Source organism: Anolis carolinensis, chromosome 1 (genome assembly GCF_035594765.1).
Source record: "Anolis carolinensis isolate JA03-04 chromosome 1, rAnoCar3.1.pri, whole genome shotgun sequence".
In the NCBI taxonomy this organism is placed as follows: domain Eukaryota; kingdom Metazoa; phylum Chordata; class Lepidosauria; order Squamata; family Dactyloidae; genus Anolis; species Anolis carolinensis.
Window position 1 is genome coordinate 314,033,187 of NC_085841.1, and position 26,647 is coordinate 314,059,833.

The following is a 26,647-nucleotide window of genomic DNA, read 5'->3' on the forward strand; positions in this document are numbered from 1 at the left end:
GTTCAGAGTGCTCATTGATTTCAGGTGAACTACAAATCCCAGTACCCACAACTCCAAAATGTCCAGGCTGATTCCTCTCAAGATCCACAAGAATTCAAATTTGGGCATATCGGGTATGCATGCCCAGTTTGGTCCAGAACAATCATGGTTTGGGTTCATAGTGCGCTCTGGATGTAGGTGAACTACAACTCCTATAAATCCCTCCAAAGATCTCCAGTATTTTTTGTTGGTCATGGGGGTTCTCTGTGCCAAGTGAGTTCCAGGTCCATTGTTGGTGGAGTTCAAAGTGCTCTTAGATTGCAGGTGAACTACACATCCCAGTACCCACAACTCCTGTAAATCATGGTGAATTCTCCCCAAACCTCTCAAGTAAGTTCAATTGCCTATTCATTCCTCTGTTTGCTGTGTGCCATAGAAAAGAATAGGAAAGGGTTATGGGAGAGGCAGTGAGCAGGGTCATGCAAATTGAGGGAGGGCCATTGGTGTCTCTTGAGTAGTGGGAGCTATAGCTATTTGAGGATGTGGGCGCTTGTCTGTGTAAGTGGACATCCCAGCCACACACACATACGTATTTTCACTTTTATTATGCGTATAGATAAGATATATAAATAAATGTATGGGTGCAAACAGGTAATATCCAAGAATATATAGGAGCCCACTATATTTCAACAATGTCAGTCTAAATATTTGGCCAATAATAGGAGGTTGAGGACACCAGTCAGTTGCAACATGGTTTTTTTTTTAAATGTAGAATTGTAGGCTCATTTGAAAATTAACTTCCTTAAGAACAAAAAGAGAAATATATTTGATCAAGTCCTCATCTTCTTCAGTGCAAGTGTCTGGGCTATTTGGGAAGTTACTATTTGCCACCAGATGGCACTTCCTTACCAGTTAATAGTATGTCCCTGCAGAAGTCCTAAATCAAAGTTACCAGTTAAGTTGTTGTATTATATGGCTTTTTTCTTGTCATCTTAATTTACAGTGCAGCTTTCACAACCATACACCGAAACTAGAAATACGGCATAAATGAATCAGATTTTGGCATTTTATTACACTTGTTTAAACTTGACAACCTTGCTTAGCTCTTTTGTACTCTTCTAAATCCTTGACTGAAGTTTCCATTTTGATGATCGACTCAAGATATAGAAAATCTCTTAACTATTTTGACATCTTCATCAACCACTTTAAAGCTATATAATCTTAGGTGGGCATTATTTTTGTGTTTTTCATACTAAAATCTCTATGTCTCTTCGCTTTCTGCCCTAACATTCCTCAGCAGTCTTTGCTATTTTCTCTTAGTAAAACAGTGTCATTTTTATGTCTTAAATTGCTTTAAAAATTATTTCCCCTCCTTCCTCTAAATCTAATCCACTTAGTGTATACAGTACCCTCCTTATCCATAGGTTCGATAGCCATGGTTTCACTTAACCACACTTAAAAAAATATGCACACACCCCAACGTGTTTTTGGGCTTCTCTAGGTCTTCCAGTGTATAAAAAATTCAGAATGTGACCCCCCTTAGACAACCAAAAACCATTCAGTTTCTCCAGATTCTGTCCTGACAGTGGCTTCTTGTCCATAGGAATAGGTTACACATCAGGGCATTCAAATGTTGTTGGACTGTTTTCTGTTGTAGTTTGGTGAGGCGGCAGCACTCTAGTACAGTGTAGACACACCCTTCAGTTGTAAAATCTTGACCTTTCCTTCGCTTGCATGGAAGATTAATGCAACAGTGTGATGGTTACTATAACCTTCCTTGGGCACCACATTAAATGTCTCAAGTGTACAGTACTATTCATTAACTTTGCATTAATTGTAAAAGGGAGAATGGGGAAAACATAATGCTTAGACATCAAAAACATGTAAAACCTATTAGAATAAGTTGCTGGGTTAATAAGTTAATATATGGTGGTACTTTCGTTTAAGTATATTTTCTTTATAACCTGAAATTACTGTAGGTGTAGTATTAAAAGAACCAGAGGGTTTTTTTTTTGTTTTGGCACTGTCTGCAAGTAGCAAATTATTATTTGGAGGAAGCTGCTCAGCTACCCATGATGTTTTGTGAATAATCACCTTGAAAATGCAGATGTGCTTTGATGGTTTACATATAACTTTGGCATTGTGGACCATAAAAATGTTAGAATTGGATGCATTTCACATTAAAAGCCTAAGTATCTTTGATATTATTGCCTTGCAGGTGGCCTACAATTTAATGGCTCAAAGATATACTATGTCCTTTGCTATTGCTATGATAGCCATGTATAAATATGTGATGGGAAATTATAGGGAGGAGGGAGCAAGCTAGTTTTCTGCTGCCCTGGAGAATAGGACACAGAACAATGGCTTCAAACTACAGGAAAGGAGATTTCACCTGAACATTAGGAAGAACTTCCTCACTGTGAGAGCTGTTCAGCAGTGGAACTCTCTGCCCTGGACTGTGGCGGAGGCTCCTTCCTTGGAGGCTTTTAAGCAGAGGCTGGATGGCCATCTGTTGGGGGTGCTTTGAATGTGATCTTCCTGCTTCTTGGCAGGGGGTTGGCCCACAAAGTCTCTTCCAACTCTAGGATTCTATGATTACCAAGAAGTGTCCCCTGACACAGATTGGAAATGAACACTACAAGACCAAACCTTGTTTTCTAAATCAATACAATTTCTCAAATTTATTTTTAAGAATTACTTCTAATATATCTTTTTCACAGAAGGAGGGTATAGGGAATGTTCTCATTCCATCTGTAAACACTGAAATACAGATCTGGGAAACAAAGGGAAGAGACACAAAAAAGTGCATTTTACAAAATTATCAACTAAAATATATTTTACATGTATTACATTTCAATTTAAATTCTACGGACTGCATTTTCAGTTTCAAAAATATTTCCATATCTAATAGATTAAAAAAGCATGAAATATTTTCATTTCAGATAAGACATTTCAAATCATTTACATGCTGTCCGCAAAACAGCATAAAAACAACCACACAAGTCTTTAAACAATATTTCTTGGCCTGAAGTAGATTTGGACTTTATCAGAATCAGAGAAGGGCTGGGATTTCGCCTTTCCAGACAGTGGGGCACGGACCCCGGCCGACCCCAGAACCCAGGCAGAGTCCTTTCTTGCCTTGGGGAGGCTGGCTTTCCTTTCAACCCACTGCCTGGAGAGGAGTCCGGAGAAAGGTGGAGGAGGAAGCAGTAGAAATCGGAATTTTTGTTTAAGGAAGTTGCTCTGGTTTCTGAAGTTTGAAGTTTCCAAACTCTAACAGGAAAGGCAGAGGCATCCTGAATTTTGAATCTGGATTAAATAATTTGAGGATTCCTGTCTCCACACCGTGAACATCACCCTCTTTTCATAAAAGAGGATATCTACCATTTCTTCCCTTGCTCCCCCACCCCATCCAGTCACAGCACAAATGGGACCCCAAATCTGAATCTGCATAGATCAGACTCTCCACCTCCTAACACACACTCTTTTACCCATATCATTTATAGGAACATTTCCTATTCCAGTTGCTTGTTTTTCTCGAGAATTCCCTCCTCAACGGGGAGAGGAGGAATGGAAGAACAGGCAGTAGTTACAGAACCCACAATATTGCTCCCAACTCACTCCCGCTTACCCTTAGACGGCCAAGAGTGATGCCAGTTCTCCCTTTCCACCAAGCAAAGGGTTTTCCCCAACCAGCTCAGCCCAGCCCAGCCCAGCCTCCATGATGCTCTGAGTGAAAAGTCATAGGGAAACTGCCGTTCCACTCCTGTGCTATAAAACAAGGTGTGCTTTCCAGCACAAGTTTACTTTTGAGAGGCCCCTCTATGTGCCCAAGCCATAGTTATGACAAATCACGGCACCACATTTGGCACTAGGAACCACGGTCAAACCATGGGTTCTTGCTCTGAATCAGGGTGGGAGCGAGAATGAATACTTTCCAGCTTGACCACTGAAGGAATCACCTCCTTCCCAAGCCTTGCAGCTCTGACCTCTCCGTTTTCTCTATCTCCCCATCACTCTCCCCTCTTTGGTATGCAGAGCAAATCTGTAGGGACTGTTTGTGTTGACACACACATACACACAGCACACACTCACAAGGAACTGAATGTGGGAGGGGGCTACTTTCTCCAGGCCAGACAGGCGGATACAGAGCGCAGGTGGAAAACCTCTCAGATCTAGCCTGTGGGCAAGTACAGGTAGTGCTACTTCTACTCGTAAAAGACAACAATATTAAAGCCGTAGGAACACTTCTATTATCATTTAACACTAGTTCGGAACACCCCTCCCTCCACCCACCCACCGCAAGCAGGTCCCTAGTTCAGGTGAGCGACTCTGGCCGTCAGCAGGTACATGAACTGATACAGTGTTGATTCTTACTTCTTCGGAATTAGTGCAATCTACAAACGGAATCCCAGCTTTGTGTGACTGATTCGGTGGATTCTTCTTATGCTGTCCTTTGGTTTGCTTTAGAATTAACTGAAATAGCTTTGTGTCAAAGCTAAACTAAAGTATTTCTAACAGCTATACATGTAAGGCAAGAGGCAGAAGTATCCATAGGAATCAGGTAGCAGTTTCTCAAAATGTAAAACCTCTCACTTGGGAGCCAGAGTCTCGCCTTGGCGGGCATGCTTGGATGTCAGTGTTTGAGATTCGAGGGAGCGGAGGTGCCGGGAGAGAAGAGAGGTAGACAGGTAACAGCCTACCAGGTTAAGCCGGTCAGGTTAAGATACCTGTTTGAGAAAATGCAGCTCAAGCAGTACCTTGTCATTTCTTTTAACTCTGGTTTCTAGCCTTCCCCAGTACCCTGGAGTGTGCAAGTCTGGGTTCTACAAGGACTGCAAATGAGAATGAAGGAAATGGAATTGGGGGGGGGGAGAATATAAACTATTTTTATCAGCAGAAGGGACGTCTCCCCAGACTTGTGGAGGAGAGAGATCAGTATTGTAGCAGCTGTCACTTCTCTCATATTCTGAGAGCTTTTCAGGTGCACCACCCACCACACACACAAGAAGAAGTGTGGTCGTTAAAGATGGGCCTTCTTTCACATATCCTCATCTGAATCACATTTACTTCAAAGTATTCTCCACTGATCTCAACAGAAACTCCCACTAAGCAAGTGGCTTAGGATCACAGTCTTACAAAGATATTCAACTTTCCCACAACAGTGAGTGATCCCCTATCATATCTTTCCCACTTCAGAGAAGCTAGAATACCCTAGTCTGACTAGACAACCATACTTGGTTTGCGATCCTTCTTTTGCTTGCAAAGAGAAATGTAGTCAGCATGTGAAAAGGATACCAAGGACATTAACGTCTCCAGAATACGGGTTTGCTTCAAAGCTCAAGGAGATGTCACAGGGATTATATCAGGGGCACCGCACTTTCCCGTCTGTTCTAACCATCCCCACCAAGACTGGCTTGACTCTGGATTCAGTTTACTGGCTTTTATCCCTTGGCCCAGCTCACGCCTTTCCTCCCCATATATGAAAATCATTGTACATATAGATATAGATTACAGAAGCGAGCACCTATATCTATATACACACACGTTTCTCTACAGATATATATTTCCATTTATGCTCTTTATATGAAGTGCTGTGCTTTGAACATCTGCCTGAACAGGAAATCTGTTCCCAAATGCAGAGAATCGGGTGCTTAGGCATTCTGCTCTGTGCCTATGGGCACTGCTCCGCAAAGGTTGGGAGCATGCACTGGGAATGAGGTCAGTCTGCCCTTGGCCCTCTTTTGCCACTTGTTAAACCCCACAGTTGCTGGGCTCCGTTATTGGGGATTCTTCAAGATGCGCCCATGTCTGAAGTCATAGACATGACGGCAGAGGAAAACCAGCTCCGGGTCGGTGTCCTCTGGCACCTTGCGATGAGGAGGGGTTGAATACTCTTCTGAGGGAGGAACCATCATGGTTTTCTTGCCTGGGATCCCCTCAACTCGACGCTTTGCCAAGGCACAAAATCTGGAAGAGAGTTAGGTAGTAGTGTCACTCTAGTTTCTTGGACAAATGCCGCTGGCTGCAGCACATTAATTATGAGAGTTTAAAGTTTCAGTGTTACTACTGCAGGCATTTCTCAATTGAAGAAAACATTGGGGTGAAACTAAGAAAAAATCCTGAAGTGAGTAACACCCCCCCCCCCAAAAAAAAACTTTCCAGGATATTCATAGAAGGAAAAATGACAGAGAGATGCAATATCACCATCTAATGCCTTGACTGGCAAATGTAAAATGCCACATTATCCAACAAATGGATAATGCAAAATGCTCTTTTGCAAAAATAAAAAAACCCAAATTCCCCTAGACACTATTTTAATAATCATGATGGCACTTTTGCCATGTTTTTAAGTATGTCAAGCCATACAAAGGAAAGCACATGGTAATTGAACTGGGAATGGTCAAGTGGAACTTCCCTCTGCTCTTTAAGTGCTTGCTTACTCAATAAATACTATACGTGTAAACCAGTTTGCACTGGCACACTTAAAACTAATCATGCTGACTTTCTACAAAGACACAAGATGGTTACATAATAAGTCATGACACAGAAAGATAGACACTGCACCTGGTGCATTAAAATAGACTAGTCCAACTGGCTCTTCTGTACTGATGTCCTCTGAAATCCTACCTGCTGCAGACCTAGGGTGGATCTACTTGTAGAATTAATGCTGCTTGTCACAACTTTAACATGGCTCGGTGCTATGGAATCCTGGGATTTGTAGTTTGGCAAGCACCAGCATTCTTTGACAGAGAAGTGTAAAGCCTTTGTAAAATTACAACTCCCATGATTTTCATAATGCTGAGTGATGCAATTAAAGTGGTGTCAAACTGCATCCACACTACAGTGTGGATGCAGCCTCAGACTCAATTCAAAGCAACAAATATAAGCCCCCTCCCCAATATGAAAGGAATTTTACCTCCATAAACTAGGTAGGCAGAGATTAACATTTGTCTTTGATCATTTTATTTATTTATTTATTTATTAAAATTGAAGAAGGATTTCTAAAACCAACAATCTAGAAGATGACAAACTGCCCACTATGAAAATCCTTACCTACAGGTTGGACAAACTGGAAGGCCTTCAACCAAGGCACAGGAGTTTAGCCACAGCTAACGGGCAAGAACTAACATTCCATCAAACATTCCTTCCAGAAAGAGTGTAAGCCTCACATTTTGTCAGAGGCTTTGTCAGAGGAAGAGATTCCTGGTTTTTAAACTGCCTCTGGTTTTAGGGGTTTGCATGTTTTTGCTGACTCACAATTTATACACTGCACAGCACATCAAATATGTATGCACATATTATTATTTCCTGAAGTAATGGATAGGCAGGTGGACAGGCAGTTTGGAAACCAAAAAAAAAGGAGGGAGGCAATTTCTTTCACACAGGCCAAGAGGAACCCATTAAAAATAGCTGAGATTCCCAGGGTAGCATGCCTACTGCCTACCAACAAGGAAAGCCAAACGGGATTATAGGTCAGCATGTGGGTAACCAAGGCACCAGCCATTCTGCAGAGTTCTCTGTATGGAAGAAGCAAATGCAGGTAAAGAGCACCACCTACCTGCAGTACTCTGCAAAGGTCAGAACATAGCACTTCTCCTCAATGCAGGCAACACTGTTTTCGTCCTGATGTCGGGATGCAAAGATCTCATTCTGTAAGAGAGCACAATAATGGGCATCATAACCATTTGATAGAGGGGGCTGCAATCCATGATGGCTTATGCTCACTACATGTTAATCTTTTGGTGAATTTCTGAAACAGACACAAGTGCGTTTTCAGGATAGTTAAAGCTGACTAAATATCATGAATATTTCAGGTGAGGCATTGGAGCACCAACCTTTACTGGCTTCCAATTCAGAGTACTCACCAAAGTATGAAATACTATAAATCAGAGAAACTGTGTGTCTCGACACGCTAGTGTGTTGGATGCAGTACATAGGTGTATCACATGATAGTAACAAGAAACCTCTGAATCTATTTGAAATAAACAACAAATCATACATAGTTTTAAAATATAAATGAAAAGTTTTCATGAGATATGTTGTGTCCATATAACATTTCACTATTACAATTTAAATAGGTGTTCTTATCTGTTATAAGGCATCTGGTTTGCGAGTAACACTGAATTACTGTGTTGCAAAATGTCTAAAAGGTGCATCACCAACATGAAATGTTTGGAAAGCTCTGCTATAAATGTTTACAAAATCAACCCAAGCTGACTACACAAACAGAAATGCTGGTTCACCTAGTCATGGTCAAGCAGCTATGCATCTAAGAGACAGGTATGTCCTTTCTTTGCAAAAAAATGGTTGTGCGGTTATGATTATCATCCTTAGTATTATAGAAACCAAAGGATGACAACCTTTTCCAGCCCAAATTCAATTTTAGCAATGTTCTTGGGCTTGATCCCAGTGGGGGCCAGACAAAATGAATGGATCCTAGTGGTTTTTTTTAAACTTCAATCCTCATTGCCAGTTTTAAGAGAGGAATTTTTACTTTTAGAATAGGAAAAAGCTGCACACTACCAGGGAAACTACCAACAAAGGAGCATGAAGAAGGGGCACAGCCATTGGGCTACTTTGGGATTCGAAGGGAACAAGTTTTTCTGATACTGGCAGCTCACCTGATGCATGCTAGGGTTGCGGCCTCCCTGAGTGTGCTCTGGTCTGTAATACCACAGGAGGCTCATCATCAGTTCCCCTGGAAGGAGGCAAGGTATGTTTTTGCATTAATTGAAAAGAGGAAGCACACAGATAAGACACAATTGAGTTCTCCGTATATTCCTTCACTGCAAATAAACTCAGCTCACAAACAAAACCAGAGACGTGACTACTGACTGGTGTATGCCATTCTGACCTCTCAATTGCTTCTCACTCCATGCTTTGGAAAAACTTATCTCCCTTTTTTTAAAATCTCCAAAACCACTCCTGAAATACGGAGGAAATTACAGTTCCCTACCCTATGAAAGCAATCAGTTCCATAATTTTCTATATTTTGATTATACACATTAGTTAGCTTGTAGTGCATTGGTTTTGATATTTGTATAGATAGCTTATTTTGCAACTGGACTGTATCTGGTTTACACCTTCCTTCCCATTTTTTAAAAATGGATTGCATGTCTTTGGCAGGGCTAACTTCCCTTACTGTTTTATTCTGTGAAGTGCCATGTGTATTAATGGCGCTATACAAATAAGTAAGTAAATGCTGGTAGTAATGAGGACTCCCTTCCTTATTCTCTGAGACCGTAACCTTGGAGAGAACTTAAGTACAATAGGACTGGTTGTCATGAAGGTACCTATCAAATTGCTCCACTGCTCATCATCCTTCAAATGACCATCTAGTGAGAAAAAAATCAAATATTCCTCATTGAGTTCTGAGCCACTCAATTTTATAATACAATGGAAGGAGGAAACATGTTTTAGAGGCATAAATACCCACCACCCATAAGGCTATTTCTTTTACATGCCCAGCTGCCCTCACTGATGATGTCAAAGCACTGATACAAAAAACAGTGGTGCCACCATTCATAGATCTGTACCAGTGAGAACTGGCAGCGCTACAACTAAAATCTGGGCTAGCTTCTCTGATGACTGAAAACATTTTCGATTCTCAGAAAATACTGCAATGGACTTTTAATGGGGTTCTACCTTGTTGATTCTTGTCTTCTAATGTATTTTCAAATGGTTTTATGCTTATAGATGTTTAATTCCATTTTAACATCACTTAAATGTATTGTACTGATGTTTCTATATTGTAATATGCATTGGTTTTAACATTATGTAAGCTCCATTGAGTCCCTATATTGGAAAAGGGAAGGATATAAAGGAATATGGCAAAAATAACAATGTCGTATTATTACTACTGAATTGGTATACATTGTTATTATTGCTATTATAAATGTTCCCAAGGGAAAGAAAGAGAAGGTTCTGCTCTGCAGTCCAGTTAAATGCTATGACATTGGAGGACATTCCAATATTTTGGCAGCAACTGATAGTGTTCAGTGTGCATCCATCCATCCATCTCAAGATGTTGCCCAATCCATTTTGGACTGACTTGCTTAGGCCTCTTTCAAGTAGCTCAAATTCACCCCCAAACACAATACTAAATGGCTGGGGTTATAATTATCAATAGCTAAGTATTCCCATCACCAAATATTTTTTTTCTGTTTATTCCCGCTGCAACATGAGACTAGTTGTTAGCAGCAAGACTATGACAAGCCGGCAAAAATCAAAGCTTTGTAATGTTTCCAGACTGCAAACTATAAAGAACATTAGCCTAATTAGAGGTTCATGACATTCTGGCTGCTAAAAATCATGTTGGAACAGCTGTTGCTAAGAAGCTCGAATCAGCAAATTGGTACAAGTGTTTTCAGGGCAAACATCCACAACAACTGGACCTCAGCCAAGAACCAGAAGTTGCCGTTCTTGACACCAATATGAGAAGTGAACAGAATCCAGGAATCATCATGAATTATCATGAAAGCTTTCAACCATGATTACATTACAGCTTTCTCTTCTTGCTCTATAACACAGAGACACCCAGCGAATGTCTAGATTTCTCTGAAATAAGAGACAAATGCACCAAGGAAGCCATCTTTCGTGGCCAAGTTATAGTCCCTAAGACACACTGGAATTAGCACTAACTCTCCTCCCATACCTAAAATGAGTGTGACCTGTGGGGGAAAGAGCAAAATGTTTGCTTTAATACAAAATTATTATTACTGGAATCATCTAGGATCAAAAATTGTTTGATCCTGGGGGAAAATTCAGATTTCCACAATGGGTGTCAGAGTTCAGAAAATAACAGTCCCAGGGCCACATGAGGCCTGTGGGACACCAGATTCACATCCTGTTTTAGAGGCATCTGTGTTGTTAAGGGAGAAGTGCTGGGGACAGCCTGTCACTCAAGGAAGGGTCATTCAGGGTGAAAAAGGAGTGTGTCACACACACACAGCTGTCATCCTTACTAGAGGTCTTTTCCGACTCCACAACTGGTCAATGAATGCCTAATGAAAGGAGTCCAAAGACTGCTGAAATATTGCAGACACTCTGGGATATTCTCATCTACCACTGTTTTGGACAGAAAACACATAGGCCTCAAAATAATTTTTAAAAGAGGCTGAAATATAATATACAGGCTGCCAGTTGCCCATGCTGGTATTTTTTTTGTGTGTGTGTCAGGAGTGACTTGAGAAACTGCAAGTTGCTTCTGGTGTGAGAGAATTGGCCGTCTGCAAGGATGTTGCCCAGGGGAGGCCTGGATGTTTTACCATCCTGTGGGAGGCTTCTCCCATTTCCCTGCATGGGAAGCTGGAGCTGACAGATGGGAACTCGCCCTGCTTCCTGGCACAAGGGTTTAATTCACTGCACGACTGGGAGCTCCTGCCCTTACTGGTAATTCATCACCACATTGAGAACAACAGGATGTTTTTTTTCTGTCTCGGGCATGATTTTTTCACCTCCACAAGTAAAACCCACTTGGCTTGCTACTTCCATGTGTTCTGCCAATCCTATTCTTTGCACTTTGACACGGCGACCTTTAGATTCCATTTGTTCTCTCTTAATTTGGACAACATCATTTAATAAAACTGGGAGATGTGAGCAGAAATTAAGAGTCACCTGCATAGTGTTTTTCTTGTTGTAACCATTTCTATGTATTCTAAGTGATTTTAACTGACTTGTAGGTTTAATTCTATTTTAATTTTTGTGTTGCATTTTTTAAATAATTGTGAGCTGCTTTGGATCTGAAGAAAAAAAGATCCAAAGGGAGAAAAACAAGGTAATGATGATGATAATGATGATGATGATGATGATAATAATAATAATAATAATTATTATTATTATTATTATTATTATTATTATTATTATTTCACACTATGAAACTGTAGCACCGTGATTCCACTTTATCTGCCATGGCCAATTACTACATATCATTCTGGAGTATATGGTAGGTGAAGCACTATATATTTTTGGCTGAGAATCCTAAATAACCCTAAACTGCAAATCCCAAAATTCCATAAGGTGATGTCACTGAAGTTAAAAGAGAATTATACAGTGTTCCCTCACTTATCGCTGGGGTTAGCGATATCCAGGACCACCCGCAATAAGTGAAAACCCACAAAGTAGGGACGCTATATTTATTTTAATATTTATACATTATTTTAGTAGTTATACACTATTTTAAGTCTTTATCAACCAATTGTGTGTTAATAAATCACCTCCTTCTCCTCCCATTGCTGCTTGGGCTCCTTTTCTCTCCCGTTGGCTTCTCCTTCCTCCCTTTCTTAGGCTGTAAATTGTAATTTTTTATGATTTATAATAGTCTTTTAGAGTATATTGAAAAACCGCGAAACAGTGAATCCGCGAAAAGTGAACCGCGAAGTAGTGAGGGAACACTGTAACCCTAAAGTTCGCTACATTAAAGGGCCCCTCGTTTCTGTCCAGAGAGGGTGTTGCCTGGTTACATTCCTTGTCAATTCTCCACAACATTTTACACTGGGGATCATCATATAGTCATTTTATCTGTCCGATACCTGTTTTGGGGTCTTCCCAAAGGGCAGATATCTTTGCCACGTAAGGCATCGATTTCTTTCGTGGTCCTGATTTCAAGAGGACTGTGTCTCGGACCCGGATGATCTCACCATCTCTCTCCACCGCCTGGTAGCTCTTGCGAACAGCTGGCTCCGGTTCATTCTACAAATATTGACAAGGGAGAGCGCCAACAAGAGTAGTGAGCCTGGGAAAACAATGCGGGAGAAACAGCCCCTGGCTTCCTTTAAACCATGTACGCCAAGTCAAACACGTTCTGCTGAAACGGGTGTGTGCCTTTGCTGCCGGAGAACCCCATGGAGAAGCTGGAGTATATGAAGCAGCAGGAGGCATCTCGCTTCCTGGTGGGTTCATTTCGGAAGCAAAAAAAAATCCCCCACACTGCTCAGATGAAAGGCAACAATGATTATACCAGGGGGGAAAAAGAGGGGGGGGGACCAATTAGTTCACATTAGGTTTAAGGAAAGCATCCCTTTAACGTTTGAGTCTGTGCAAGACTGCAAGGTAAATTCCCCGCCCTATGAAAGAAATCAGCTTTAATATTTGAAGTAGAAAGCACTACAGCACAGTCTAGTAAGTTGTAAGGATGCTGAAAACGAAATACTTTTTAAGTGCACAAGTCGTAAGTCCTCACATTGTCTACGACAAACCTGCCAGAGCTTAGAAAACTTAGGTTTTAAAAAGCATTTTCCCCTATTACTTATTATAGAAGCAACAGAAATTGCGACACACACACACACGCCTACCGAAGTTGGACTGCAACTCCCTAGAATGATGGGAGTTGCAGTCCAACATCCAGAGGGTGACATTTCACCCACTCCTGTATCATAGCAGTAATTTGTTGCTGTTAATCAATGCAGCGTTTAAACAAAAACTTCTTGCATTGCTCTCTGCTTTTCAATTATGTTCCATTGTTACTTTCAAACAAACCAACAAAAAACCCTTAGGACTGATTAAGAGGATGACACAAAACATGAAAATAATCCCATCAAAATCCTTCTACAAATCCCTGGGAAAAGCTTTAAAATTACTAGAAAAGATTGCACCAAAAAGCATCTTCTTTCCTCTTTACACTGCTTTAAAATGATTAAAATAGGTTGATTTAACTCAACAAAAGAAAATTCCAATTCAAACCAACTATTTACATAAGGTTTCTCCCAGAATTTTAATGTATTTTTGATAAACAGTAAAAATCTGCTCAAAACTACGTGCAAATTTACAACTCACTAAAGGAGTTTACAACAGCACTTAAGCTATTTGTTGTGGGAATTGATAGGGTCTCCTCCCCCCCGCCCCCAGTGTGACAAAAAATGGCAGCATTTTTGAGCAAAAGTGCCCATTGACTATTTTTGTTTGTTTCTTTCTTAGAAGCTCAAAGCAAAGCAGCAGCCAATAGCTCATACTACTACATTATCACATCTAGGAGGGTACAGTTGTGTAATTCTTAAGTTATGTTATCTAAATCAATGGTTCTCAACCTGTGGGTCCCCAAATGTTTTAGCTTTCAACTCCCGGAAATCCTAACAGCTGGTAAACTAGATGATGTAACTATTTTAGTAAATTTGTACGCTGTTTTTGGTCCCCAGACAGGTTATATTACATTAAAAAAATAAAAATGAGTAGTAAATTAATATCCACAAACATACACTCAACAACACAACATTTTAACTGTGAGTACAAGCATCCATTAGATTTAGTAAGTAAGTAAGTCAATTTCATATGTATATCAAAGGAACACTTAAATTGTTAATCCAGCAAGACTAGATCCAGTAAATGAAATGTGAGGTTGGCAAGTCTGCACTTAAATTGTCAAATTCCATTGACTCAATGGGTTGATTCTAGTAGGACTAAAAACTGAATTTGGGTCTCAATTTTTAGAAAAGGTATCTTAAAATGTTACATATTTTTTTCGCACTTGGTATTGGAGCACTACTGGATGAAGACTCTCCTTAAATATGTATACATATTAATATAGCACCAGTGTACAGGCAGTTTTTAGGTGCCTCATTTGTGTGTTATACCTGGGACAGTCCCCCAGAGGAGCAGATGGAACAGCAAACACAGAAGGAAAGAGGCCCATGGATGCAGATGATGGTGGTTCTTTAACTTTGCATTCAAAGACCACCATGCAATTCTGCTTGTTTTTAAAAAAATCATTTTTCTTGCATATCCAACTTTTAAAACCAGAATGAGATCACCTATTCCTATATCCCTGCTGTCATTTCTGTTTCACAGACTAAAACAGAAGCACATGTATTACTGCTTTTTACCTATTCAATTACAGGTTGTTCAATAAGGTGATGTGATCATGGATTCATAAAATGAATGGCTCTAAGGATAGGTTTAACTAGCATTTAACAAGATTTACTTTAAACTGTAAATAAAATTTAAACTGAAAGTCAAAAGAGAAATTTAATATTTCATTCATAATATTCAATTTTTTTTTAAAAAACTAATTATTTACCATAAGCTTTTTGCTGAAAAGAGTAATGAGAAAAAGATTATTCTTTCATGTTTAACTCATTACATCTGGGCTCTGCTAAATCCTGATATAAGGTATGGGTGCTATCTAAACAGCCCATTTCATCATATCCCTGTGAGTCTAGTACTACAAGTAACAATACCAAGGGCAAGAAATGTAAAATATACTGATACATATATTCAGGTGTACTGATTGATGCTGCTTAAATCTGAAAGAGTATAGGATTGCAGTTTGTTGTTGTTTTATTTAAAAAAGAAAATAGATATCCCTTCTTTCTCTGTGGGATAATTCTGTGAAGGATATTGTGAAAAGGACTTCCTTGCACCAATCTTTTTCCCTCTTACAATTTATGCCTCAATAACTTATTAAGTATTTCAATTATGTGCTATCAGTGCCTTGATGTCACGTGCCATAATGAGATCCTCCTACAACAAAAAGAGGTGAATAACAGGAAGTGGATCTGTAAGTGGAGCTGGGACTCATCTTCTTTTCCCCAAATAGAGGGGCAATTTTAGGTTACTTATAGGCTATCCCAGGTGACAGATTTGCAGGATATCTTGCAAAAGTGTCAAAGCAACACATTATTGACAGTTGGACATGCCAGGCCCTAAACATGCCCTAAGTTTTTCCAGTTCAAAAACTAAACACTAGACTACTGGAAATACAGAAAAGGTCTTTCGGTGGTTTCTTTTTCCAGATTCTCCGGTATCACACATAATTTTTAGTAGTAACTATCATCAGGACCATGGAGTGCTATACAGACCAATAAATGGGTTCTAGAGCGAATCAAGCCTGAACTCTCCCTAGAAGACAAAATGAGGCTGCCATATTTTGGCCATATCATGAGAAGACATGACTCCCTTATAAAAAAAAAAAGACAATAATGCTTGGTAAAGGAGGAGGCAGTAGGATAAGAAAAAGGCCACATTCCAGAGGTATGAACTCAATCAGGGAAGCCGTGGTCCTGAATTTGCAAGACATGAGCGGGAGTGTAGATAGGATGGATTTGGAGGTCCCTCCCTTTGACATAAGTCAAAGTCAACTTGCTGGCAGTTAACAACAACAAACACATTATCAGCAGTTTCTCTTCTACTCTGAGGACCCTTCCAGACAGGGTCCAAAATGCGGTCCCTGTCGCACTTTTAATGGAGGCATTCAAATAATGTATCCGGTAAAAGCGAAGTAATTTGAGACAAAGCAAATAAACCTTGCTTTGTCCCAAATTACTCTGATACTCCATTAGACCTGGGCCTTGGGGACTGACCCACGGGACTGCTTCCACAGTCCTGGGCTCAGTCCCCACAACCCACCTCGGTTCTTTGGGCTTCTCCCCCCACAAAGCCTTAAAAGACAAGAAAAACTTACCGGGTCGCTGTTATGCCTCTCTGGAAGCCTCCTGGAACGTATCAATGACCCAGTAGGAGCCAGGGTGGAAGATCGCTCCCCCTCACCTCCTGGTGCGTCATTGATACGCTCCAGGAGGCTTCCAGAGAGACCTAATGGCAAACTGGTAAGTTTTCCTTGTTCTTTAAGACTTTTTAAAGACCTCCCGTGAAAGTTTGGGTCTTTCAGAAGAGTGTGGAGACTCAAACCTGCTTTGGAGCAGGTTTTTTTAACCCGCTCCGAAGCAGATTTAAGCCCTGTCCGGAAGTGCCCTGATACTTCTTCTGTAAGCTCCAGATCTTTCCTTTTAGCTCTATTCTGTTTTGTATTCTACATGTCTTCTTTCTGAGACTTTAAGTTTCTTGAGGTCACTGTTTTATCTGATGCTTAGTTATCCCAATACCTTTCCCCAAGGAAAACATCCTTCAAAATCCATTAGGCTGAACCACGTTTTCAGCACAGCCCTTCTGGAGCCAAAGGCAAGTTGCTTCCAACCCCCTTGGCGCGGCTGTCCTCGCTGCAGGGCTGCCACAAGACATCCGGCTCCTCTTGCTAATGAGGCCTTCCATCTCGAAGGTTGACTCAGCAGTTGCTGAGCCAGAGGATTTTTCCAACGCTGAGGAGCAGGTGCAGGGAATTCTTGGCACCAGGCCAGAGTATTCTGTCACAAACAATCCTGGCTCAATATAAATTTGTTTGGCTCCCTTTGCTTTGCTTTTATCCTACAGTAATACTCATCCTTTGGCTCCACTTGCTGAGAGAGAAGGACTCGCCTGCTCAAAGCCAGAGTGCCAACTGCACCCGTTCTTGGAAATGTTTGATCTGGCAAAGTGTATACATATTGGTTGCATTCCATTTGGAATACTGCAAGAAAGCCAATGTGGCACAGTGGTTTGGATGCTGGACTAGGGTTCAAATTCCTGCTTGGCCGTGAAAACCTGCTGGGTGACTTTGGGTAAGTCACACACTCTAAGCCTTAGAAAACCCTGCAATAGGTTTCCGTTAGGGTCACCATAAATTGGAAACAGAATGAAGGCACACAACAACAGAAAGTGTTTTATGTGGGATTGCCTTTCAATAGTCTTTGGAAACTTCAGTTAGTACAAAGCACTACAGTCATTTTGCTAGGGTGGGTTACAGGAAGCACACAAAACCCCTTTATTGCAACAGGTTTGTTGGTAACCTATCTGTTCTCCAGCACTATTCAGATGTGTTAGATATAATCTTTAAGCTTTTCATTGTTTAGGTTCTGGCTATCTGGCAGACCCTAATATTTTGAGAGGTTCTCCTTTCAGTCGACTGCCTTCACACATATAATTTGTGAGGAAGTGTGATAGGGCTTTCTTGGTGACTTTCGCATGCCCTTTTCTCAATACCCCGCTTCAAGACATAAGGAAAGGTGGCGGTGGGGCGGGGGGGGGGGGGGGTGGGTGGGTGGGTAATAATAGTTTTTTATATATATATATATATATATATATATATATATATATATATATATATATATAAAAATTCTGAGGGGCTTTTGAGAACTGCAAGTTTTTAAATACAGCCTTTAAAGAGGGTGTACATCTTGTTTTACGATATACTTTTAACAGCATGTTTGAAACAATTTTCAGTCAATAATTTAACTCTATTTTAATATTGTTTTGTACATTTTAACTATGATGCAATTGTTTTAATTTAGAAGCTGCCTTGAATCCTAGTTTTAGGGAAAAAACCTGGTATAAAGAGGCCCACCATTCAACAACAGTGTGCAGAAATGCTTACCACCACATACACCGCCTTCTCAGAGGCTGCACCAATAGGAATCCAGCCATTTGTGGCTCTCCTCCGGTTAATGCGTTGCTGCTTTGGATGAGAGTGGGCCCCAGCCGATTTGCTGTCAGATACATGTAAACAGCTGGTTGTGTTCCGGAGGCCGGATTTAGAGCCGCTGGGAGGCTTGGAGCTCTGTGGGCATTCGCGGGCCATCGTCTGGGGCTCTGAGTTGGGCGTCTGCAAGTGAGGAACGGGTTCTGCAGCTGGTGGCACACTGGGTACCGGACATCCTGAGAGTGGGTGGGCAGGAGAAACAGGGTGCCCTGCCACAGGGATTGTTAGGCTCAGCTGGTCCAGAGACTTGCAGCTGTCTACAAAGAGAAGAGATAAAGGTGAAAGAGCAAGACATGATGAGAAAGATTTAGCTCCCAGTGTTACTGGGACATATCAGAAATGAGGTGAATGCTATAGCACCATCCAACAATGGTTACACAAAAAATATTACCAACAGAAGTTAAGTGTCATAGCATTAGCGGAGACATCATAATAATGGCGTTTCAGACCCAGCAAAGATCATTACAAGATCATGCTTCCACCTCACTCTAGACACAGTTTATAGAATATTTTCAACAGCTAAGTGCCATGGCCAAATAATGACACATCCATCAAAACCTCTGTTCAACAAGGAGAATTGTTTTTAATTCAGTTGCCTTCTCAGGCTGCCTTAAGTTTTATGTATAACTGATAAGCTTCAAATGAAAATTCACATAGGCCTGAGTAAACTAAAATAGGTTCAGTGAATCAAAATAACAAATATTAAATGCTGATGTACCAAGTGACCACTGTTTCAATGGGTGTGCTCTAGTTGGGATTAAGAATAGGATTTGGACCAAGCAATGTTTGACTTGAGATTTAGAAATCAAAGTGAGCCAGCCAGTGTTAGATTCCAGTACTTTATTAAATAAAGCTCACTTTAGTCTGGATGGAAGTGCTGCCCATCTTTACTGGAAGTCTTAATCCACATTCTAGAGTTTGTGAAGGGCTTTTGACCCCACTTGTTGGGACTTTACGGACTTGAAGGAGACAATAATAATCCTCGCTCCTGTGGAGCACTTCATGGCACATTGTCCCAGTGGGGAGAGGGATCTTTCCCATGCTCACAGGGGAGCACCCATCCCCTCCCTTAGCAAGATCTGTGTCAGTTGTGAGCTGTGGAGGGGGGAGTGCAAATTGTTGTGGAATTCAAGAGCAGGCAAGCAAGGTACTATCCTTTTCTTATTGACATTTTATGCACACATGTACATGTCCGCAACCTTAATGAAATGTGTACAGCACTTCAGGGAGTCTCAAAGCATGCACTTTCAGTCCCAGCTGCATCATAATACCGCACTCAACTCCAACACAGCTGTTGTCTGGCAAGCACATAGACAATGCATTAGGGATGCCTGCTTTATAACAATAGTTCCCTGCTTCCTCCCTGTGGCCACTCCTTCCCTGACACTTGCTGCCTCCTGTCCTACGTACAGCTTGTACTATACTCTTCATTCCTGAGAGCGCATAGCCAAGCTTAATGGACCAGGGCAAATTTAGGTGGTACATATAAACATCATCCACATCCTGCCTCGGAGTGAACATGTTGCATGTGTATATGTGCACATTTGAATCACATTGGCACATCCCACAACAGATCTATAGTATCTGGCTATGTGTAGATGAGGCCGTAACTGTATCATTTGATTGCTGCTCATGCGCAAAATCCAAACCACCTGGGTGTGCAAAATATTATATTGGAACCTGTACACAAACCATATATAGGCCGTCCCTGAGTTACAAACATCCAACTTACATATGACTCATAGTTACAAATGGAATGAGACAACAGGAAGTGAGAGAAATCTACCCCTAGGAAGGGAAATTCACTCCTGAAAGAGTTATCATGGGGAAAAGGTGTCTCTACTGAAACTTTCTCACCAATCCTTGTTTCTACAGTATGCGAAAATTTTCAAAATCCAGTTATCACAGGGACAGAAAGTGAGGTGAAATCTTCTGAACAAGGGTGCAGACAGCAAAACAAACACCACAGAGCCGTTAACCCTTCCTTATGATACCTAAAGCTAAAAAATAATATTTGGCTGGAGTTACACTTAAAAATGCACCTGTTTAGACTAAAATACAAATTCAACTTCAGAACAAATCTACAGAACCGATCTTGTTTGTAATTTGGGGACTGTCTGGAATGGATCCACTTTTATTTTTCCTGCTGACAGCATCAATGTGGCAATATATTGGGACTTTCAAGTTTCTTGCTGATCCTGTGCGTGCAATTACCAATTAGTAAAAGGTTTCAGTTTTTTTTGGGAAATTAAGATAAAAAAATCAACTGTTCTTAATAAAAATTACAAACATCTCCCTTTGGCAAAGAGTAGCTGCTGTTAAACTCTGAAAGCAAAGTGGTTTTTCTCACTTAAATTAGTATTTTTAATTCACCCCCAGAAAAGAGTTGCTACACATTCCAAAAACATTCAGGGCTTGAGTTCATAGACATTCCCAGACACTCCAGGTTCACGGGACTTACTTACTTCATGCTAAAGGAGAGAAACATAACTAGGAAGGTGTTTATACATGACCATGCCAGCAAGTAACACAGTTTGGAAAATTTGTTTTTGGACTACAATTCTCAGAACCCCCCAATCACTGGTCATGCTAGCTCTGGAAGGAAGAGAGCCTCAAATTTGTAAGAACTGGCAATTATCATGGTCAATAAGGCAACCACTGAAACTGAGAGGTTTCACCCAAATGGAAGCCATAAGGAAAGCAGGTACATGCAGACACAAAGTGCCTCAGAAATTCTAAGAAATTAAAAGAATCGGTGTGGCTGCTTATTCCAATCTAAAGTGCAAAAGCGCAGCTGAAGCCCTTTTTTCTGTGGGAAACTGCTGCCCTCTGCCTCCCACTCTGTAAGCTGTAAGGCAGCAACTAAACTATTTTCTCCTCTTTTGAGACTGGAACATTAGCAATCAAGTGATGCTGCTGACCTGTCAAGAGCCACAGTTGTAAAAACAAGAGCAGCCAATAAATATGACCGGATCTCTTAATGACCAGGATTACTACAGATATACTCACCTTTCTAGAGCTTCCTGAACCGCCTCTCCCTCGATGCAGTAAAATGCAAACAGCACATGTTTCTGAAGCTGGGAGGGGCTTTGGGAGTGCTGATAGGAAGTGTCTGGGCATCTTTCTGTACATTCAGATGTGGATGGAGGAGGCTGCTGAGGCCACAAAGGCCAGTCTACTGCAGTCAGCACTAGTGTCACACACTACATCCCCTTATAAATGTCTATTGTACATTTGCATTTTCCATTCAAAGAACTACATTTGAAAAGGAATGTCAACCTATCAGGGAAACCCCTCTTCTCCACATATACAGAGTGCTATACTTAGAGTGCCACCCTATGGGAACTCCCTATTTTCCATTGAGAAAATGACAATTAAAGAGGTATGCCACCCTACCAGGGAACTCCCTCTTCTCCACATATACAGAAAACTAGACTTGAGAAGGAATGCCAACCTATCAGGGAACCTCCTATTTTCCATACATGGAGAACTAGACTAGAGGTTCAATGGCACCTTAATCGGAGAACCATCTCTTCGTCACACAAACCAAGAACTACACAATTGAAAAGAAATGCCACTCTATCAGGGAACCCCCTCTTCTCCATACATGGAGAACTACACTTGAAGAGGAATGCTTTCTTATAGGGCTAATCTTTCTTAAGAGCTACCAATGTTCATGCATCCCAGGGTAGATTGCAGAAGGAATGGTTGCTTGCACCCAGGCAATTCCATCAACCCTTTTACATGTTCACTGTGATGAAGGGTTGTGTGGTCCTCCCCCAACTTAGGACCCACTGAGATAGTAAGTCTATATCTGGACTGTACTACAACAGACTGCAGATAAAAGAGACCTTGGGAAGGATACTTTGTGGGACTCCCAAGCTGAAGAATGTCCTAACCCCAACAAAAGGTAGCATGGTTAATCCGAGGAGTTGCAGCCCCCAAAATACACCTTGAGGTATTTGTTGTTTTCATATGGCTTTTTGCCCAGGGCTGGAATACAAGGTAGTCTACAATATAATTACAAAGGTTCCAAACAACAACAAATCACATAGAATAATATGCAAATTATGCTATTGAGGCACTAATGAAAATAATTTGAAAATACAGAAAATAATCAAGAAGTAAAATATTTTAAAAGTCTAGGCCATTGATTTTATCAACCATTGACCGTAACAGGTACTTACTTAAGACCTGCCTGAATTGAAAGGTCTTTGCCTTCCAGTAGGGATATGTCTTATGATTAAATGTTCTTCCATGCATGCAAGAAAATAAGAATAAGATCTTCTACACCCAACATTCTCATGTCAGATAAAAGGGTTCTACCTTAGCTGCCTTCTAGATAGATCTTAACAGTTGAGAATTGAATTGAATTCTTGCTTTTTCTATAGCTCAAGATCAGCAACCACTAAAGAAAGCAAATGTATCAAGGATCATCTATACCAGTGGTTCTCAACCTGTGGGTCCCCCAATAGCTGGTAAATGGCTGGGATTTCTGGTAGTTGTAGGCCAAAACACCTGGGGACCCACGGGTTGAGAACCAGTGATCTATACTTTCCAGTCAGAAGAACCCACACTCTTATCTGCTGGTGCAATTGATTACAACATTACAAGCATTTTAAGTGTGGATGTTTCTGAGGAGGCAGACCAGAGAAGCCTGAAACTGTATAGGCAGCATGGAGCTAGAAGTGAACTGATTTACTTTCTCAGATTTTGAGAAACTGGTAGCAATCAGGTCCAAGCCAGAACCAAGCAATATTTTGCACACGTCAATGGACTACCTACCAAGCATACCGTCACAGAATATTCCAGTAGTTGCACTGAAAAGGGTTTCCAAAAGCATCAGGTGAATAAGGCACACCAGGCTAACCAGAAGTGCCACCCGCATCTTGTTTATACATGCCTATGAATATCTCATATTCTGTCAAGCAAGGGACTGACAGCCCTGTCTTGCCCTGTGACTGACCTTCTCCCAGAGTGGCCACTGTCAGAAAGAGAATGGCATGTTAAGATGATCTGATGCAGCACAATGGTCCTTGCATGATACAATATGTTCAGAATAAGGCTAAATTGGTAGGTCCCCGCTGCACAGTGCAAGATTTACAGCCTCAAATTAAGCTGTGACATCATCACCTGTTGCTCTGCTATTAAAAGTAACTCTGGTTTCCCTCTGCAGGTTTCAAAACACTAGTTAGATGTGTCTGAGCTAAAAAAAGGCTTCTTTCCCATAGCTCTCAGAAAAGCTGATGGCCTAACTTCAGTCCACCCTTCCCCAATTTGAGGCCCTTTAGATGTGTTGGAATATACTTCTCATCTTCCTCAATCAGTATGGACAATGTAGATGAGGCACATCAGGAAGACACCAGGTTGAGGAAGGCTGGCCCCAATACTTCACACATTTTGAAAGACTGAGAAATTCAGATCGTCTGACACTCTCCCCTTTCCAAAAAGAGAAAAGTACAATACATTATAACATTACCAACTAATTAGAATTTACAAGATATTCCTGTGTGTCTCGTTATCATTTTGTCTGGTTGGTGCATAAATCTAAAGACAACAAGGCAGCAGACGTCCTGCAAGGAGTCTCTGTCTTGCCACAAGTCTTTCAACACTCCCATTTTAAACCATGATTTACTGTAGGAGTGAGTAAAGGGTGGTCTATGAGCTACACTGTGGCCCCTATGGTGGCCTACAGATGCCTACCCCCTTCCAAACACCCATGCATCCCCTACAACATTTTGGTTAAGAACACCCAGTTGTACCCTTTCACTGTACCACAGGCCATTTTAAGCTTGTAGGGGCTTTTTCTTCAGAGACTGTGTGTGTGATCATTCCCTTTTTTGGGAGGGGGAGGGGGGAAGGGGCCATCAAGTTTAAAACAGAGAGGGGAGGGAGGAGGGATGAAGATTAGGCAAAATGCCTAAGCATATCCTTTTCTTTGGAATGAAGTTCTTGTATGCCTTCAATATTACATATTCCTAACATTATGATTCCACTTTTAACTGCCATGAACACATCTTATGTAAACTTGGGATCTTCAGATTAGAAATTCCAGAACTCCTTTAGTGCAATGATTCCTAGATTCTGGTTCTCTAGATCAGTGGTTCCCAGACCTTTTTGGTCACAAAATCCTTCAGAAGACTCCGTACCCTCGCGGAACCCTAACTCTGTCCCTAAGCATTGTGAACCTACAAGGTTCTTCCTTCTTTCATTTACTCCTATTGACTGGGTGTTTTGCATAATGTAGTAGGTTTGGTGTCACGACCCAGGCGGCAGAGGCACCAATAACCATACACAGAGGCCAGAATCTAACTAATATCTTTATTGAAGGAATATATAAAGTTAATAAAAACAAGTATAGAAAATAGTCCAGAATTAGACCCTTCAGGAAAGGTCAGAATTAGTCCAAAAAAAGCAATGTCCAATAAGAAATATTAGGGTCCAAAGTTGTAATCCAATAACCGAAACACTCACTTTGCCAAACAAAGTGAGGGGAGATGACAAGGTCCTTAGTCCATAAAACTTGAGCGTGGCTAGGAAATAACTTGATACTTGAAACAAGGCTTGAACGTGGAACAAGGTAACTAAGAACAAGAACAAGGTCCGTGGAATAACTTGGTAAAATCCGTGAAACAAGGCAAGGATTAGTCCTGGGAAACAAGGCAAAGTCCGTAGGTAAACAAAGGCTGGGAAGCAAGGCGAAGGCTGGATAGCAAGGCAAGGCTTGAGCTGAAGCGAGGCTTGAATCGGAGCGCGCTGTCCAGACACAACTCGCTCCGTAGGCTGACGAATTGACTCCGCGAAGTTGCTACGCGGGCAAAACACCTATATAGAGTCCAACTTTCTCACCAAAGCGGTTCTCTGGGAATCAGAAACGAAAGCTAAACTCTGAGACCAGATGTTAAACTCCTTAAAGATTCTCACGAGAACCAATGTTAATTGGCAACATTCTTAGCTGCTATCCTCGCACTCCTGCGCGAAGCTGAATCCAAACTTCTCTGTTGTTTACAAAACTCCCGGCGCAAGAACACGGGAGAAGTAGGCTCTGGGGTTGTTTGACATACTTCTGGGGCACAACTTTCTTGCAGGTGCAAGGTTTCCAGATCTGCCTGGGAAGGATCTGGCTGAGAGGAATCCAGTTCAGACTGGGAAGGTAAAAAACCCAAGTTTTCATCTTCATCAGGGATTACAATGTCCTGAGCAGGACTACAAGGCCCATGGTTCATCACACTATCCCCCTCCTCAGGGCCCCTCCCAAACTGGGGTCCTCTCCCCGAGGCGCGAGGTCGCGGTTTGGTGGGATAGGTCAGATGGAAGCGACGGGTTAGATCAGGAGCATGGACTGTGGAGGCGTCTTCCCAAGAGCGTTCCTCAGGCCCAAAACCCACCCAGTCAATGAGATATTGTAGGCGGCGGCGATGAAAGCGAGAATCCAAAATGTCCTCAACCTCGAACTCCTCCTCCCCATTCATCAAAACAGGAGGGGGGGCCGGTTGGTCTGTATCAGGACGCACACCATCCGCCGGAAGGAGCAGGGAACGGTGAAACACTGGGTGAATGCGCATTGAACGCGGAAGTTGGAGTTTGAAAGTCACGGGGTTTAATTGCGCCACCACTGGATAGGGGCCAATGAAGCGGGCATCTAACTTCCGGCATGGGCGGTGGGAGGGCAGAAAGCGAGTGGACAGAAAAACCCGATCTCCTACCTTGATTTCGGGGCCCGGCTGGCGGTGTTTGTCAGCGTGGCGTTTATAGTCCTCCTTGGCTTGGTCCAGTTGCTGGAGCAAAAGTTGTTGCACCGCTGTGAGTTCCTGCAGCCAATCCTCTGCTGCGGGAACTTCTGAAGTTTCAATGACAGGGGGAAAGAAACGTGGATGGAAACCGTAGTTTGCAAAGAACGGCGTTTCTTTTGTAGAAGCTTGAACTCCATTATTGTAGGCAAACTCAGACAGTGGTAACAGAGAAGCCCAATTGTCCTGTTGGTAGTTTACATAACAGCGAAGATACTGCTCCAAAGTGGCATTGGTGCGCTCCGTTTGCCCATCTGTTTGGGGATGATGAGCTGAAGATAAGCGAGAGTCTATGCCCAGTAGTTTTTGTAGTGCCTTCCAAAAACGAGAGGTGAATTGAGATCCACGGTCTGTGACTAAACTCTTGGGCAATCCATGTAGTCTGAAAACATGCTGAAGAAATAGATCCGCAGTTTCTTTGGCCGTGGGGAGGCCTTCGCAGGGAATGAAATGGGCTAACTTGGTGAATAGGTCCACCACCACTAAGATCGTGGTGAATCCACAGGAAGGTGGTAGGTCAGTGATGAAATCCGCGGAAATTATTTCCCATGGGCGAGATGGGGTAGGAAGGGGGTGCAAAAGCCCTGAGGGC

The 26,647-nt window shown here is 41.7% G+C and overlaps 1 protein-coding gene across 2 annotated transcripts in view; it reads right to left on the reverse strand.

Annotated features, from left to right (window-relative positions):
* Window positions 1-2,629: 2,629 nt before the first annotated feature.
* Window positions 2,630-26,647, reverse strand: part of bahd1 (bromo adjacent homology domain containing 1) — a 97,900-nt gene continuing 73,882 nt past the window's right edge. For both annotated transcript variants that reach the window (XM_062968180.1, XM_062968181.1), the window contains exons 3-7: window positions 18,161-18,522; window positions 12,513-12,672; window positions 8,604-8,680; window positions 7,541-7,632; window positions 2,630-5,949 (exon numbers count right to left, since the gene is read on the reverse strand). In XM_062968180.1, coding sequence (XP_062824250.1) covers window positions 5,760-5,949; window positions 7,541-7,632; window positions 8,604-8,680; window positions 12,513-12,672; window positions 18,161-18,522 — 881 coding nt within the window. In that variant the 3' untranslated portion in view covers window positions 2,630-5,759. The remainder of the gene's footprint in view (window positions 5,950-7,540; window positions 7,633-8,603; window positions 8,681-12,512; window positions 12,673-18,160; window positions 18,523-26,647) is intronic.